This window comes from Chiloscyllium plagiosum, unplaced genomic scaffold, assembly GCF_037043375.1.
Source record: "Chiloscyllium plagiosum isolate Xiang-an unplaced genomic scaffold, Cpla_swu_hap1 HiC_scaffold_36, whole genome shotgun sequence".
Lineage (NCBI taxonomy): Eukaryota > Metazoa > Chordata > Chondrichthyes > Orectolobiformes > Hemiscylliidae > Chiloscyllium > Chiloscyllium plagiosum.
Window position 1 is genome coordinate 6,077,419 of NW_028270174.1, and position 15,133 is coordinate 6,092,551.

Genomic DNA, 15,133 nt, shown 5'->3' on the forward strand with positions numbered 1-15,133 from the left:
CTTGAGGCAGAGCAGAATTGATTGCTTTGCAATCAGGAGCAGCTTTTTAAAAACATCCTTACAATTAGCGAAACCCTGAAATTGTTTGTGGATGCAGAGTCAGGACACAAAGGCAACTTCTTTCACATTCCCCTTGTCAATGCTGGGCACCCTTGGGGTAGTTAAACAGCACAATTTCAACACTTTGGATTGACTTGAGGGAGTTTGGACTGTAGTGATAGTGAAGAGTATGTTGCTTTGGGATGCAGTGTGTGTGGTGTTGCCAGGTATGACCAGCTTGGGCCTGGGATAGTTCATTGTCACCACGAAGCTTAACGAGAAGAAACTTTGATTTAAAAAAGACATGGTTTATTGCGTGTTAGGAATTAGGCACAAGTCATGTGAATAAGTTAGACACTGTTCCCAGGATAACAGTCTCTGATGTTAAGCTGTTCTGCCTTATCCCACCCAAGAGAATAAGATATCACCAGGTTGGGTGGAATTTAATGCAATCTCCAACATTAACCCGTTTGGAGCCATTACCTTATATGGTAAGAAATAAGCTATTGGAGCAAACTTAGGCTATTTGTCCAATTGGGTTTGCTCCACCATTTGACAATGGTTGATATGGACACACACACACACACATCATTGTGCTTATGGGCTAGGCACTAAGATGGTAATTCATTTCAGTTTGTGTTGGGGTGATCCGTGTGGCATGTTCATGTTCCATGCAGAAGGTTAGGATCAAAGGAACAGGAGAAAGTGATGCATTCCCTTCACCTTATTTCACCATTAGTAAGATCATGGTGCATCTATGTTCTAACTCCACATGTCCCTTCAAAGTATCTTTGGCAAAAATCTATCCATTTCCATTTTAAAGTTACTAATTGTTTTAGCATCAATTGACATTTGTACAAGAGAATTCCATTTGTGTGTGAAATGTCCAGTGCTAATTTGTTCTATATTCCCAGACCGGTGGAAATAGTTTCTCCCAATAAACCTGATCTTTTCTCCTTCACATCTTGAAAACTTCAACGAAGTTGGTGCTGAATTACATAATCTATAGAATCCTTACAGTGCTGAAGCAGACCATTCAGCCCATTGAGGCAAAAGTGAGGACTGCAGATGCTGGAGATCAGAGTCTAGATTAGAGTGGTGCTGGAAAAGCACAGCAAGTCAGGCAGTATCCGAGGAGCAGGAAAATCAAAGTTTCGGGCTAAAGCCCTTCATGAGGAATGAAGCCCTTCATTCCTCATGAAGGGCTTTTGTCTGAAACGTCGATTTTCCTGCTCCTCAGATGCTGCCTGACTTGCTGTGCTTTTCCAGCACCACTCTAATCTTGATTCAGCTCATTGAGTCCGCGCCAACCCTCTGAAGAGCACCCCACACAGACTCATCCCCCCCTAAGCTTATTCTCTGTAACATTTCTGGTGACTAACCTACCCTTCCTGGGCAGCATGGGACAATTTAGCAAGGCCAATCCATGGGAAGAAATCGGAGTACCTGGAGGAAACCAATGCAGACATGGGAGAACGTGCAAATTTTCAAATTCTAGGAAATTAGACCCTATCCTTGTACCTTAACCCATGGAGCTCAGGTATCATTCTATGCTGTTCACACTTTGAAGGGTGTGGGTTTAAATATTATTGAGAGATTTAAGCATAATATTTCTGCTGGTTCTCTCAGCAATACAGCCACACTGTCAGAGGTGAAATCTTCTGGGCGTAAAGTTAAATTTGAAGCATCTCTGTCTCTCTGCTCCACTCCCCTCAGGTGGAAATAAAAAGATCCATTGACACCGTCAGGGAGTTCATCCAGTGTTTTGGCCAATGTATATGCCCCACTCAGCAGCAAAGGAACAGGCAATTGGCTCACTGATAGCATTGGCCAGCAGGTGTGAAGCTGGAGAAAAGCATATCCCTCGGGTGCTGGCTGACCTGCAGTGCTTTTCCAGCTTTACATTTATTGACTCTCACTTCTAGCATCCACACTGTCTCCAAGTCACTGATAACATTGCATTTACTTAGCACCCTCACGTTGTCCCAATGCCCTCCACACTCAATGAAGCATATTGTTACTATGAAGTACAGGCAATCAATTACCACACAGCAAGCTCGCTCCAGTGGGGTCACCATCTGATAATCTGTTTTTCTGATGTTGCTGAGAGATAATATTGGTGTAAGACTTTACAGGGGTGCTTAATCTGTCATCATGATGTTAATGATATTTATTCTAAAGAAGGAAGACTAAGGCAGAGTTTTTGTTAATCCTTTTGTTTCAGAATGAGCCATACCCGACTCGGCAGTACAAAGGAGTGCATTTTGGTAACCGCACATCGAAACGCATTGATTTTAAAATTCGTGAAGGCCCTGGACCGGGGACGTATGATCTCCTGAAGTCAGTATAGTGTTTCTTGCAGCACTATTAAATACTATTTCTTTGTTGTCTATAAATTGCCGAATATTTATTACAATAACCCCTGATACCCCTGATATTAGATATACAACACAGTTCAATTCTATAGGTTGCATGGTGGCACAGTGGTTAGCACTGCAGCCTCACAGCAGCAGGGTCCCAGGTTTGATTCCAGCCTTGGGTGACTTGTGTGTGTGGAGTTTGCACATTCTCCCCGTGTCTGCATGGAGTTTACTCTGGGTGCTCTGTTTTCCTCCCACAGTCCAAAGATGTATAGGTCAGGTGGTTTAGCTGTGGGAAATGCAGGGTCCCGGGGATTGGGTGTGATGCTGTTTCGAAGGTCAGTGTGGACTTGATGGGCTGAATGGCCTGCTTCCGCACTGTAGGGATTCTGTGATACCTTTGAATTTATAGTACTGTGTGGTTTCTTGATGTGTTAAAAATCCAAGGTTAAGGTGCACAACTTTCCCTTTTTGGCCAGAAAATGGACCTGTAGTCATCATGAGTTTGAACTGGTGTCACTCTCAGAGTTGAATAGCTTCAATTGTTCTGGCATTTCTCATTAGCATGTACCCTGGTAAGGTGTGCTGTGCAAACACAATAGCACTGTATTAATGTTCAGCACTTTTGAAACAGTTAGATCTTCTAAAATACTCCACATGATTTGGGGTTATAGCTTTTATTGTTGGGGTAATTGATATAAGCTCAAAGCTGGCTGTCAAAATGGTCACCTGTGCTAACTTGAATGGTTCTGGTGAAGTCAGTAACTGGAAACAGATGCCACTAAGCCAGAATGAATCAGTGTGAGTGTGGCTGACATCACTGTGTTCCCTCTGTAATAGTGTCGCTGGCTGCACATGCTGACTACGGTCGAATTCCCATATATCCATGGGGGCTGAGAATTGAGAGCAGGGGCAAAGCCCATGAGAGGGGTCAAAGGGCGTGAGTGAGGGAGATGAGCAAAGGCTGGCAAAGAGGTGACAACCATTGAAGAGTGCAGGCGGGTAGCTGCTCAAGCTGGGTGAGAGAGAGAGTGAGAGTGGCTCTGGCCTGAGTTGGGGGTTGGCGTTTGGGGATGAGGGCAGGCAGTAGTATGGGTGGTAGTGCTGAGGATATCCTCATTGCCTGACAAGAAGCAGCTGCTTCACTCAGTAGCTCAGGGCTGGCTTATAGTGTCATAGAGTCATAGAGATGTACAGCATGGAAACAGACCCTTCGGTCCAACCCGTCCATGCCGACCAGATATCCCAACCCAAACCAGTCCCACCTTCCAGCACCAAGCCCATATCCCTCCAAACCCTTCCTATTCATATACCCATCCAAATGCCTCTTAAATGTTGTAATTGTACCAGCCTCCAGCACTTCCTCTGGCAGCTCATTCCATACACGTACCACCCTCTGTGTGAAAAAGTTGCCCCTTAGGTCTCTTTTATATCTTTTCCCTCTCACCCTAAACCTATGCCCTCTAGTTCTGGACTCCTCAACTCCAGGGAAAAGACTTTGTCTATTTATCCTTTCCATGCCCCTCATAATTTTTTAAACCTCGATAAGGTTACCCCTCAGCCTCCGACGCTCCAGGAAAAACAGCCTCAGCCTGTTCAGCCTCTCCCTGTAGCTCAGATCCTCCAACCCTGGCAACATCCTTGTAAATCTTTTCTGAACCCTTCCAAGTTTAACAACATCTTTCTGATAGGGAGGAGACCAGAATTGCACGCCTTACCAATGTCCTGTACATGACCTCCCAACTCCTGTACTCAGTACTCTGACCAATAAAGGAAAGCATACCAAACGCCTTCTTCACTATCCTATCTACTTGCGACTCCACTTTCAAGGAGCTATGAACCTGCACTCCGAGGTCTCTTTGTTCAGCAACACTCCCTCAGACCTTACCATTAAGTGTATAAGTCCTGCTAAGATTTGCTTTCCCAAAATGCAGCACCTCGCATTTATCTGAATTAAAGTCCATCTGCCACTTCTCAGCCCATTGGCCCATCTGGTCCAGATCCTGTTGTAATCTGAGGTAAACCTCTTTGCTGTCCACTACACCTCCAATTTTGGTGTCATTTGCAAACTTACTAACTGTACCTCTTATGCTCGCATCCAAATCATTTATGTAAATGACAAAAGGTAGAGGGTCCAGCACCAATCCTTGTGGCACTCCACTGGTCACAGGCCTCCAGTCTGAAAAACAACCCTCCACCACCACCCTCTGTCTTCTACCTTTGAGCCAGTTCTGTATCCAAATGGCTAGTTCTGCCTGTATTCCATGAGATCTAACCTTGCTAATCAGTCTCCCATGGGGAACCTTGTCGAACGCCTTACTGAAGTCCATATAGATCACATCTACTGCTCTGCCCTCATCAATCTTCTTTGTTACTTCTTCAAAAAACTCAATCAAGTTTGTGAGACATGATTTCCCACGCACAAAGCCATGTTGACTATCCCGAATCAGTCCTTGCCTTTCCAAATACGTGTACATCCTGTCCCTCAGGATTCCCTCCAGCAACTTGCCCACCACCGAGGTCAGGCTCACCGGTCTATAGTTCCCTGGCTTGTCTTTACCACTCTCTATCCAGTTGGAATGGAAACTGCCATCCATCTCCTGGCAGTGAAGTGGTGTTGCCATGATCCTTGTGCCACCCAGAGAGGGCATTCCGACGAAACACAGGAATCCCCTATAAAAATCAACTTACTTAGACATGCTATGACACACCTCCAGGGCCATTTCTTCCCAAGTTGAGACTTGAATGCAGACATTCTAGCTCAGTGGTATGGTCATGATAATTGCATCTCAAGACGCTTGGGCATTACAGATTATATTCAACAATGGCACTGAGTTTAAATGATGCCAGTCTTTGTGAAGCAATGCACATTTAATGGATTGGAACACTGCAATAGCACAACCTGTGTTATGTTAGCTATTGTCCGTCACTCAGCTATACTCTTTATAAGTGGTCGGGACAAACATATATAATCTACTTCTAAACCATGGTTGCCTTCCCCACACCTTTGCTGAGGGTTCACACACACTGATCAGTGTGCTGACTCTTTCTCAACATTGACTTCCGATTTCAGAGTCTACACCATGATCAAGCCTTGGAGGACTGCACTGAGGAAAACAATAATAGAGAGAAGATAATCCCCCCATCCCTTCCGATCTGGTCCATCTCTAATCTCTCTGTCAGTTGTTGCTGGGGTGGTGTTGCTCAAGTTCCTGTGTTAATCCTCACTCCACGGCCTTGGTTGTGTAATCTCGGCTGACCGTGTTAGTGCTGATGGGGTGCTGCACTGTCAGAGGGTCTGTCTCTGAAATAAAACATTAAACTGAGGCCACGTCAGGTGCCTGGGCTGTAGGGAGAAACAGCAACCAAGCCATGAACAAGACTGCATTAAACACATGAGGTGCAAAGTCAGTGTAGCGGGTGTAATGAGGTCAGCCACAGGTGGACCTCATAGAATATGGGGCTGTTAATCTGATCCAATCAGGGAGCCCTGGCTGACAGATATAAACAGGTGTGTCAGCGGTTCTGTTCACTCTGAGAGCTGGCTCTGAGGGAGCTGGATCAGTGTCAAGGGCTCTCCCCATGTAAATAAAGGGGGACTTGGTGATGGGGTACCGGCCTCTGTGGGGTTATTTCAGTCAGAATGATCAATTGCAGTTTAACCTTATCAGATTTTGAATGAAGGTATCTCTGTCAGCTGTAGAGAGCAATACTCTGCTTGAGGCTGAGTGCATCATCTGATAGTCTTCCAGTGAGCTGGGAGTAGACCTTAGCATTAACACTCGATTACTGCAACAACCGTTACCGTTAAAGGGAGTACAGCAAGAGAGTTTTGCAGGTAATTCTGCACAGTGTGATTTTAACTGGAGGACTTGGATTTGATTTGAAATTATTAAAGAGATTGACACAGGTTAGTAGGCCATTGCAAAAAAAGCAGGAATCAAATCACTGGTGTTGATTTTTAGATTAGATTACTTTACAGTGTGGAAACAGGCCCTTCGGCCCAACAAGTCCACACCGACCCACCGAAGGGCAAACCACCCATACCCCTACATTTACCCCTTACCTAACACTACGGACAATTTAGCATGGCCAATTCACCTGACCTGCACATCTTTGGACTGTGGGAGGATACCGGAGCACCCGGAGGAAACCCACGCAGACACAGGGGAGAATAATTTTATGGATGGATAATACTGCAGTTATTAAAACAGAAATACTCTGCAGGTCTGGCAGAGTCTGTGAAGAGAGAGAGAGGGAGAGAAAAAAGAGTTAATGTTTCAAGTTGATGAGCTGTCATCAGAAAAGTTTAACAGATGGCTCAAATGAGAGATGCCAGATCTGAAACATAGCCCAGGGTCTTGACAGTCTCTGCAGCAATGAGGCCTAGAAGGTACACTCCCGAGGTCCTGAAAGCCTGACTTCAGAGGAATTAACCTGGGAAGGGTATACTGCTGATGGACCAATTACCCCATGTTGGGAACGCTCTGAAAAGGTCTTCAGATCTGAGTTGGGGGTTGAAGATTTCGGAGGTGTCCAACAGAGTTATCTGCATAATTACTGAAGGAAAGTTACCTGTTCTAGCTTCAGGGTAACCCCAGGGCCTTCACCTCAGTACACCACTGACCCTGCGCTCCTCACCCCCCAACACCCCTACACACCACCTCCCCACACCACCTCCTAACAGCCACCCATGATCATCTACCTTCCCCCAACCCCTTACCTGACCCTTGACCTCCTGACCCCAATTGAACATGACCTCCCCCTTCAAACCCATTGCTGCACCCCCCCATCACTCCCAACATTCCCCGACTCTGATCTCACCATTCAGCAGGGGAAAGGATTTGAAGATTACCTGTGGAGAATGAGAGGATACTTATGTGGAGTCACAGTGATACAAAACTCTAGGGCCTGGTATCCAGTTTCCAGTGCAATTCTGTGTCATATAGACAGAAACATGATATATTCACAACTGTGAGCTAAATATATGGCTTGTTTTGTACTTCAGGGAAAATACTATTTATTGTGAAAATCTGAACATGAAGAATAAAGATCAGAAATACGAATCTCACATCCCCCGATACCTTGATGCAGTTGTACAAGAGGAGGAAAAGAAGGTAAAAAATAGATTATTGCAGAAGCTGGTTTTGCTTTTTTCATTTTCCACATTGTCCAGTTCCTGTTACATTTCTAAGTCCTCAGTCGAATGGCTTGCATCAGTTACACGTTCTATCTGTCACGCAGCAACCCATGACAATTTGTTACATCAGAGTGTACATTTATTTCACAAATGTCAGCCATGCCAAGAATTCCATTTGCATCCTTTGTCAAAATATAAAGGCCCAGCTTTGTGTGACATGTATTAATCGCAATAAATCTGGGTACTGCGCAGTGGGACCATTGAGGGTTGGCTGAAGCGTGAGATAACATCAGTTTCAGGGCAGGAAATGCCCACCTTATCAAAGATACTCCGAGCCCGGGAGGATTTTTAACCTAACTCTCCAGTGCGTGTTAAGAGGATACCTTTTTTTTAATATCCCTGTTAAGATTTATCTCCCTCAACATCAAGGAAGAATAAAACTTGGGTGCTCTGTAAAATTAATGTTACATCCAGTCCTCTCAGTTTTCCTGAATGAAGGCAAAATGTTGTGGATGCTGGAAATCGGAAACAAACACAGAGAATGTTGGGGAAATTCAGCAGGTCTAGCAGCATCTGTGGAGAGAGAAGCAGAATTAATGTTGTAAGTCTGGTATAATTGTTCTTCAGAACTGAGGGGGAGTTATACTTGACTTGAAAAATTTACTCTGTTTCACTGTCCACAGAGATAGCCCAGATGTGCTGAGTTTCTCCAGCATCCTTTGTGTTTGTTCCCTCTGGTTTCTGACAGGTGGGTTAGTTTAACATTGCAAGGCTATGTTTAACAGACCAATGTCTGTGTGGTGAAATAGGCAGAAAAAGGCTTTCTGAGATTTCCAAGGATTTTATGATAAGTCTGTGGTTTCCACAATTCCCTTCTGGACTCAGTCCCTGTCTGGAAGACAGCCCCCTGCTAGACAAGAACCCAGCAGTTATTTTGATCAATAAATCCACCAACTAATTTACCAAATCACTCAATTGCAAATTATAGACACAGTCCTCAAGGTTCATTGCAACGATAACAACAGCGTACTGAAAGGCCTGGACAGAGTGGGTGTTGGGAAGGTGTTTCCATTGGTAGGAGAGACTAGGACCCGAGGGCATAGCCTTAGAGTAAAGGGAAGACCCTTTTAGAACGGAGAGAAGGAGAAACTTCTTCAGCCAGAGAGTGGGGAATCGATGGAATTCATTGCCACAGAAGGCAGTGGAGGCCAGGTCAATATATTTAAGCCGGAGGGAGATGGATTGTTGGTTGTAAGAGGGATCAAGGGTTATAGGGAGAAAGGGATTGAGAAACTTATCCGCCAATGATTTAATGGTGGAGCTGAATCAATGGGCTGAATGGTCTAATTTCTACTCCTATGTCTTATGATCTAATAACAAAAAAAAACGAAGAAGGGGGTGAACAAGCGAAAGGGGACAAATCAAGCTCATGTTGGAGGGGGAGATGGTGTCTCCAGCCCCTGCAGTACCCACCTCTCTCTCTCGAAATGCCTTGAAGGTGTTAGTGGACACCACATGCACCATCTCTGAGGACACTTGGGCCCGATTGTGGCTGTGGAAGAGGGCGAGGTGGTCAACAAATACAAATACAATCTCCTCCACAGTCCTCTGTCTGGCCCTGGTTGACCTCGTATATGACCTCCTCCTGTGTGGGCCGAATAGGGTCTTGGTTTGTTACAGCTGGCAGTGCTACAGTGCCTCTGTGGTCAGCTTAGACCTTTGTGCTTGTGTCTGCAGAGATGATCTTGCCTTCGGACTCTCAGACCAAGTTCAACAATCACAGCTGCTTTAAGGCCCTGAAAGTATATCACCCTGATGGAAGCAGGAGGTGGCAGCACCCTCAATGACACCCCCACACTCTCCAATCTCCCCCATCCTTTCAACCTCCACATTAAAACCAAGCAGCTGCTTAAGCGAACAAAAGATGGCTATCATTCCCTGCCTGCAGTCGCACCACTCTCTCAGTTGCTGCTTCGAGCCGTAATCACTCTGCTCAGTTTGGACAGAAACAGCTCAGCCATTAGTTCAATCATCTCGAGGAAGGTGCAGTGTGCAGGGTTGGAAATAAATCAAGAAAATAAATAACTTTCTTTGATTTTCACAGAGTATAATAAATGGAACCTCATTGCTGCAGTCATGCTCACATGAAGTGCAGGGTCAGACAAGGGGCTGCTCCTGACCCAGACTGTGGGAACACAAGCCATAGCCCCACCCCGTGACCCCAAACCCCTGATCCCCTACCCCGTGACCCCCATCCCCTCAAGGCACAACAACCCGCCACACTCCCTGACCCCCACTCCCTGCTGCAGAGCAACACCCCCCCCCACTCCCTGACTCACCCCCACTCCCTCAGGGCACAGCAGCCCCACTACCCCATGCCCCTGGGAACATAGCACCTCCTCCCCCCGTCCTCAACACCTGGGAGAACAGGAACCATCCTCCTCACTTCCCCTGCCCCACTCCACCCCTGATACGACCCTGAGACCCCTGAAAGCACAGTGGCCCTCCCCTTGATGCACCGACATCCTGCCTACACTGACAGTCTCTCCCATACCAAGGCCTTATGATACCCCTTAGAGACGGGCTCCAGCTGTTCAGCTATACCTCACTAACCTGGGCCATAGTTATATGATCAGATAACAATCCCTCTCCAATGTTTATATATCTGCCTTCTCTGGGCTGAATATTTAAGTTAGCATTGACCATTGACCGTGTTCAGTGGGCAAACTTAAAAATCACACAACACCCGGTTATAGTCCAACAGGTTTAGTTGGAAACACACTAGCTTTTGGAGCGCTGCTCCTTTGTCAGGTGTTGGATTCTAACCTGGTGGTGTGTGATTCTTAATTTTATCCACCCCAGTCCAACACTGGCAACTCCAAATTGTGTTTAGTTGACATGTTGACGACGGGACCCTCGATGAACCCACACTTTATATAGTTACCCAACAGAGGAGAAGACCATCAGAGCCATCATGCCTGTTCCAACCCTTTGAACAAGCTCTCACGTCTCCCTCTTCCACCATAGCTTGACAATTATTTCCTCTTCATGCGTTTTTCCTGAAGCATTCTTCAAGAAAGTTTCTGCTGAATCTATTTCCCCAGCATTTCAAGGCAGCTCACTCCAGATCGTAATGACCTTTCTTAAAGTATTAAAAAAACTCAACTTATAAACTGGTCTAATACAAAACCAAAGAACTCCGGTTGCTGGAAAACTGACAAAAAAAATCAGAAAGTGCTGGATAAATTGAGCAGGTCCAGCAGTATCTGCAGAGAGAGAAAGAATTGAATTGAATTTATTGTCATGTGTACCGAGGCACCGTGAAAAGCTTTGTCTTGTGAGCAATACAGGCAGATCACAGAGTTAAGTCACATAGATAGTAAATAACAGGTAAACAGCGGCAAAAATAAAAACACAGGTACAGGTGAATGTTAAAAGTTTGTGAGTCCATTCAGTATTCAGTAAAGAGAGAGAGTGTGTGAATGTTTCAGATCTGGTCTGACCCTTCATTAGAACTGGATTTGAAACATTAACTCTGTTTCTCTCTCTCTCTGCAGATGCTGCTGAACCAGCTACATTTCTCAAGCACTTTCTGTTTTTGTTCAACAATTGGTTCCTCTTCTTCCCTCAGGCTCTTGTGCCAATTTCTTAAATCTGTAACCTCCTAAACCTGGCCAATATCTCTGAATCAGGCTTGCTGCAGTGCTCCAGTGAAGCTCAGGAACTCCTGATGAAGGGCTTATGCCCCAAACATCGACTCTCCTGCTCCTCGGATGTCCCCTGACCTCCTGTACCTTTCCAGTGCCATGCTTTTTGACCCTGACTCTCCAGCATCTGTAATCCTCACTTTCTCCTCCTCCCCGCACTCCAGGCCTTGTTTATCGCATGGACAGCTATTACACGCCACCCATTGTTAGACACTAACAGCCCCCATTAACAGCTATTCACCCTCCTGGCCAGATTGTGATTCACTCCCTTGTCTGTCCAATTGCTCCTCTCTCTTTAGGCTCTATCTCCACCCACCGTTTACTCCTTATCCCCTCCCCCCACTCTATATTCTGCACAAAAATCAACTTTTTCTCACCCACCATCCATTCTGAGGAAGGGTCACCAGACCCAAAATGTTAACTCTTGATTTCTCTTCACAGATGCTGCCAGACCTGCTGAGTTTTTCCAGCAACTTCTATTTTTAATCTTGCATCTGTATATCTTTTAGTTACTGAAAACGATTTCTCTTTACTGAATTTAGTGAAATCATTCGGAATTTGGACAATTCTGTAAAGGTCCCTATAATCTTCTCTGCCCAAGAAGAACATCCCAGACTCTCCAGAACTCAAGCCCCTCATTCCTGGTACAATTGCAGCAACTCTCTTCTACACCCTTTCCAAAGTCGTGGGCCATCTGACTGACGTGTTGTGAAAATGTTATTCCCTTTTCCAAAAGGGTTAATATTAAAGCCAAGTGTCAATGTGAGGTTATACAACTGACACATGTTATGAAGATATGGGTGTACCGTACCCTTCAGAAAGTTAAAAGCTAGCAGAACTACCTGACAGCACCAAGTGTTCTGAACAGGATATAATGTAACCTTTTGGTCCAGCAGCTAGTGTAGCTGGTTGCCTGGAGACAAAAACAAATTCAAATTCAGCCAATCAGTTTAAATTATACCCCAAAAAATACCAAACTCCAATCAAGTTTGAATTTAGTATATTGATGATATTAAAAGCCAGTGACACAATCTGATGCTTTGGGGGTATAAGACCAGGGAAAAATTGAATAGTTGGGGGAGAACTGCCAAGCCACCAGAATATACAGACTGCCTGAAACACAGCTCTCTTTAAGGTACATTGATTTGAGAAAAAGAAATCCTAAGAAGAAAATCTCCAGTGGAAGATACACAGGGAAGATTCGACAGCTGTCTGGTTTTGAAATTTGAATTTTTGGTAAATCTTACTCAGGGGTTTTATTGGACTAGTATTATAGAAGGAAACTAAATGATAGGTCAAAGGAAGGAGTTGTAAATAGTTATTAGTTAATTAATCTCTGTTATACTTTAAGAAATAAAGTTATTAATATTTACTTTAAATAGTTCTTAACCACTCGAATTTTCACAGATTACCACATGGGCTAAATCTTTTCTGTGTTGCTGGTTTAAATTAGCAGGGGAGTTTACTCCATGTCATAACACACAGCACTGTGCAGAAAAATAAGGCAAAGGGATGTATAAGTATCTTGCTGACTATCACTGGATGAACTTTAATCAATCTGGCACAGGGTTGTAATCTTTGGCAGCATGAAATAGTTGTGTATTTTCCAGTATAATTAAAGTAAGTCAACCATTATATGGTAATATTTCAATAGGTGGCAGTTTCAGTTTATGATCTGCACTGTGTTAAACCATGACAATTGGATAAAAGAATGATTGTGTTTTCCTTTTATGTTTTGCTCCTGTTTTAAGGGCTTTGCACTTGGAAATAATTTACAAGCACCAGTTTAAGGAGATGTAATCTGACTGATGATTTGCATCGGTGTTGCACTGGATGTGTCAATGATGGTTTCATAAATGGTGATTCATAAGCTGATGAACAATACATAGAAATCTCACAATGTGATGCAGAAGAGACATTTAGCAACCAATACTGTTAAACTCCTTGCCCTAGTGCAATCAAATAAATACAGGAATGGTTGGAGAAACTCTGCAGGTTTGGCAGCATCTGTGGAGAGAGAGAAATAGAGTTAATGATTCGAGTCCAGTGACCCTTCTTCAGACCTTAGAGCAACATTTGAAGGTTTCTCCAAATCAAATCTCAAAGGTTTATTTGGTAGGGATAGAGGTTAGCATTGCCTTGCTCATTAGTGAATCTTGTAGTTGGAAGAAGGGTGTTCAAAGTCTGTGAGAAGATTTGTAGCTCGGGTGCTCATTGTTGTGGTTCTGTTCGCCGAGCTGGGAAGTTGTGTTGCAGACGTTTCGTCCCCTGTCTAGGTGACATCCTCAGTGCTTGGGAGCCTCCTGTGAAGCGCTTCTGTGATCTTTCCTCTGGCATTTGTAGTGGTTTGAATCTGCCGCTTCAGGTTGTCAGTTCCAGCTGTCCGTTGCAGTGGTCGGTATATTGGGTCCAGGTCGATGTGCTTATTGATTGAATCTGTGGATGAGTGCCATGCCTCTAGGAATTCCCTGGCTGTTCTCTACTATTATAGGACAAGCCAAACAGAGAACAGCCAGGGAATTCCTAGAGGCATGGCACTCATCCACAGATTCAATCAATAAACACATCGATCTGGACCCAATATACCGACCACTGCAACGGCCAGCTGGAACTGACAACCGGAAGCGGCAGATTCAAACCACTATAAATGCCAGAGGAAAGATCACAGAAGCGCTTCACAGGAGGCTCCCAAGCACTGAGGATGTCACCTAGACAGGGGACGAAACGTCTGCAACACAAATTCCCAGCTCGGCAAACAGAACCACAACAGAAGGGTCATGTGGAGTGTAAGCTTTGGCTTGAAGCTGCAGGTCTGAATGGTCTGATTTGGTGCTGTATTGAGTGTTTGTGAAGGTTATGATTAAATATTTTTAAGTTAATAGTCTTGATAACTCTGGCCTTTAGAACAATATCTAGCTCTGTCTTGAAAATATTCAAAGTTTGGCCTCAACAGCTTTCAGTCACAGAGAATTCCACAGGCACCCCACTCTCTGGGTGAAGGCATTTCTTCTCCTCTCAGTCTGAAATGGCCTACCCTGTATCCTTAGACTGTGACTCCTGGTTCTGGACCCCCTGCTCATTGTGAACATCCTTCCTGCATTTACCCTGTCCAGTCCTGTTCTAACCTCGTTCTAACTCAGGGCCCTCCTGAGGAAGGGTCACCAGACCTGAACATTAACTCTTAATTTCTCTCCACACATGCTGCCAGACTGGCTGAGCTTTTCCAGTAATTTCTGTTTTTGTTCCTAACCAATCCAGTCTCTCTTCTCACCTCAGTCCTGCCATTCCCAGGAATCCATCTGGTAAACTTCTGTTACACTCCCTCTACAACAAGAACATCCTTCCCCAGATAGGGAGAACAAAACTGCTTACAGTACTCCAGGAATGGTCTCACCAGGGCCCTGTATAACTGTTGCAAGACATCCCTGCTCTTAGTTTTTGTGTTTCTAATCTAGAATGCATACAAGTGAGTTAACTGTTCATCTATAGATTACTATGGCCACCTGAAAATTTCAATTTAATTTTAAAATTTCCTGCATTATCCCTTTCACTGCAGGAAAGAGCAGAGAAATGAAATTCTAACTTTTTTTTGTCACAAACTGGTTCAGTTACAAAAGCAATCAAAAGCTTCTAATTACTCTAGTCTTTGTCATTTGGAATTTTGAACCGTGTGATGTTAATTGCTTTATTGTAGAAGCAGACTTAAGCAATGCATCATTTTATTTTAGCTTGTTCTAAAATCCTTTCAAATCTTTCTCTTCTGTTTACAAGCCAACCTCAATGTCATGGATATGCCAGTATAATTGCAGATAAAAGGACAAAACGTATTTTCTGAGTGCTGCAGCTTTGCCTCAATCTCCAGCTGTTACAGGGACACTGAGTTGCAG

At 44.5% G+C, this 15,133-nt stretch overlaps 1 protein-coding gene across 2 annotated transcripts in view; it reads left to right on the top strand.

The window, feature by feature from the left end:
• Positions 1 to 15,133, top strand: part of stpg2 (sperm-tail PG-rich repeat containing 2) — a 377,020-nt gene that overhangs the window by 80,148 nt on the left and 281,739 nt on the right. For both annotated transcript variants that reach the window (XM_087979916.1, XM_043674437.2), the window contains 2 exons: positions 2,264 to 2,379; positions 7,408 to 7,516. In XM_087979916.1, the coding sequence (XP_087836042.1) occupies positions 2,264 to 2,379; positions 7,408 to 7,516 (225 nt within the window). The remainder of the gene's footprint in view (positions 1 to 2,263; positions 2,380 to 7,407; positions 7,517 to 15,133) is intronic.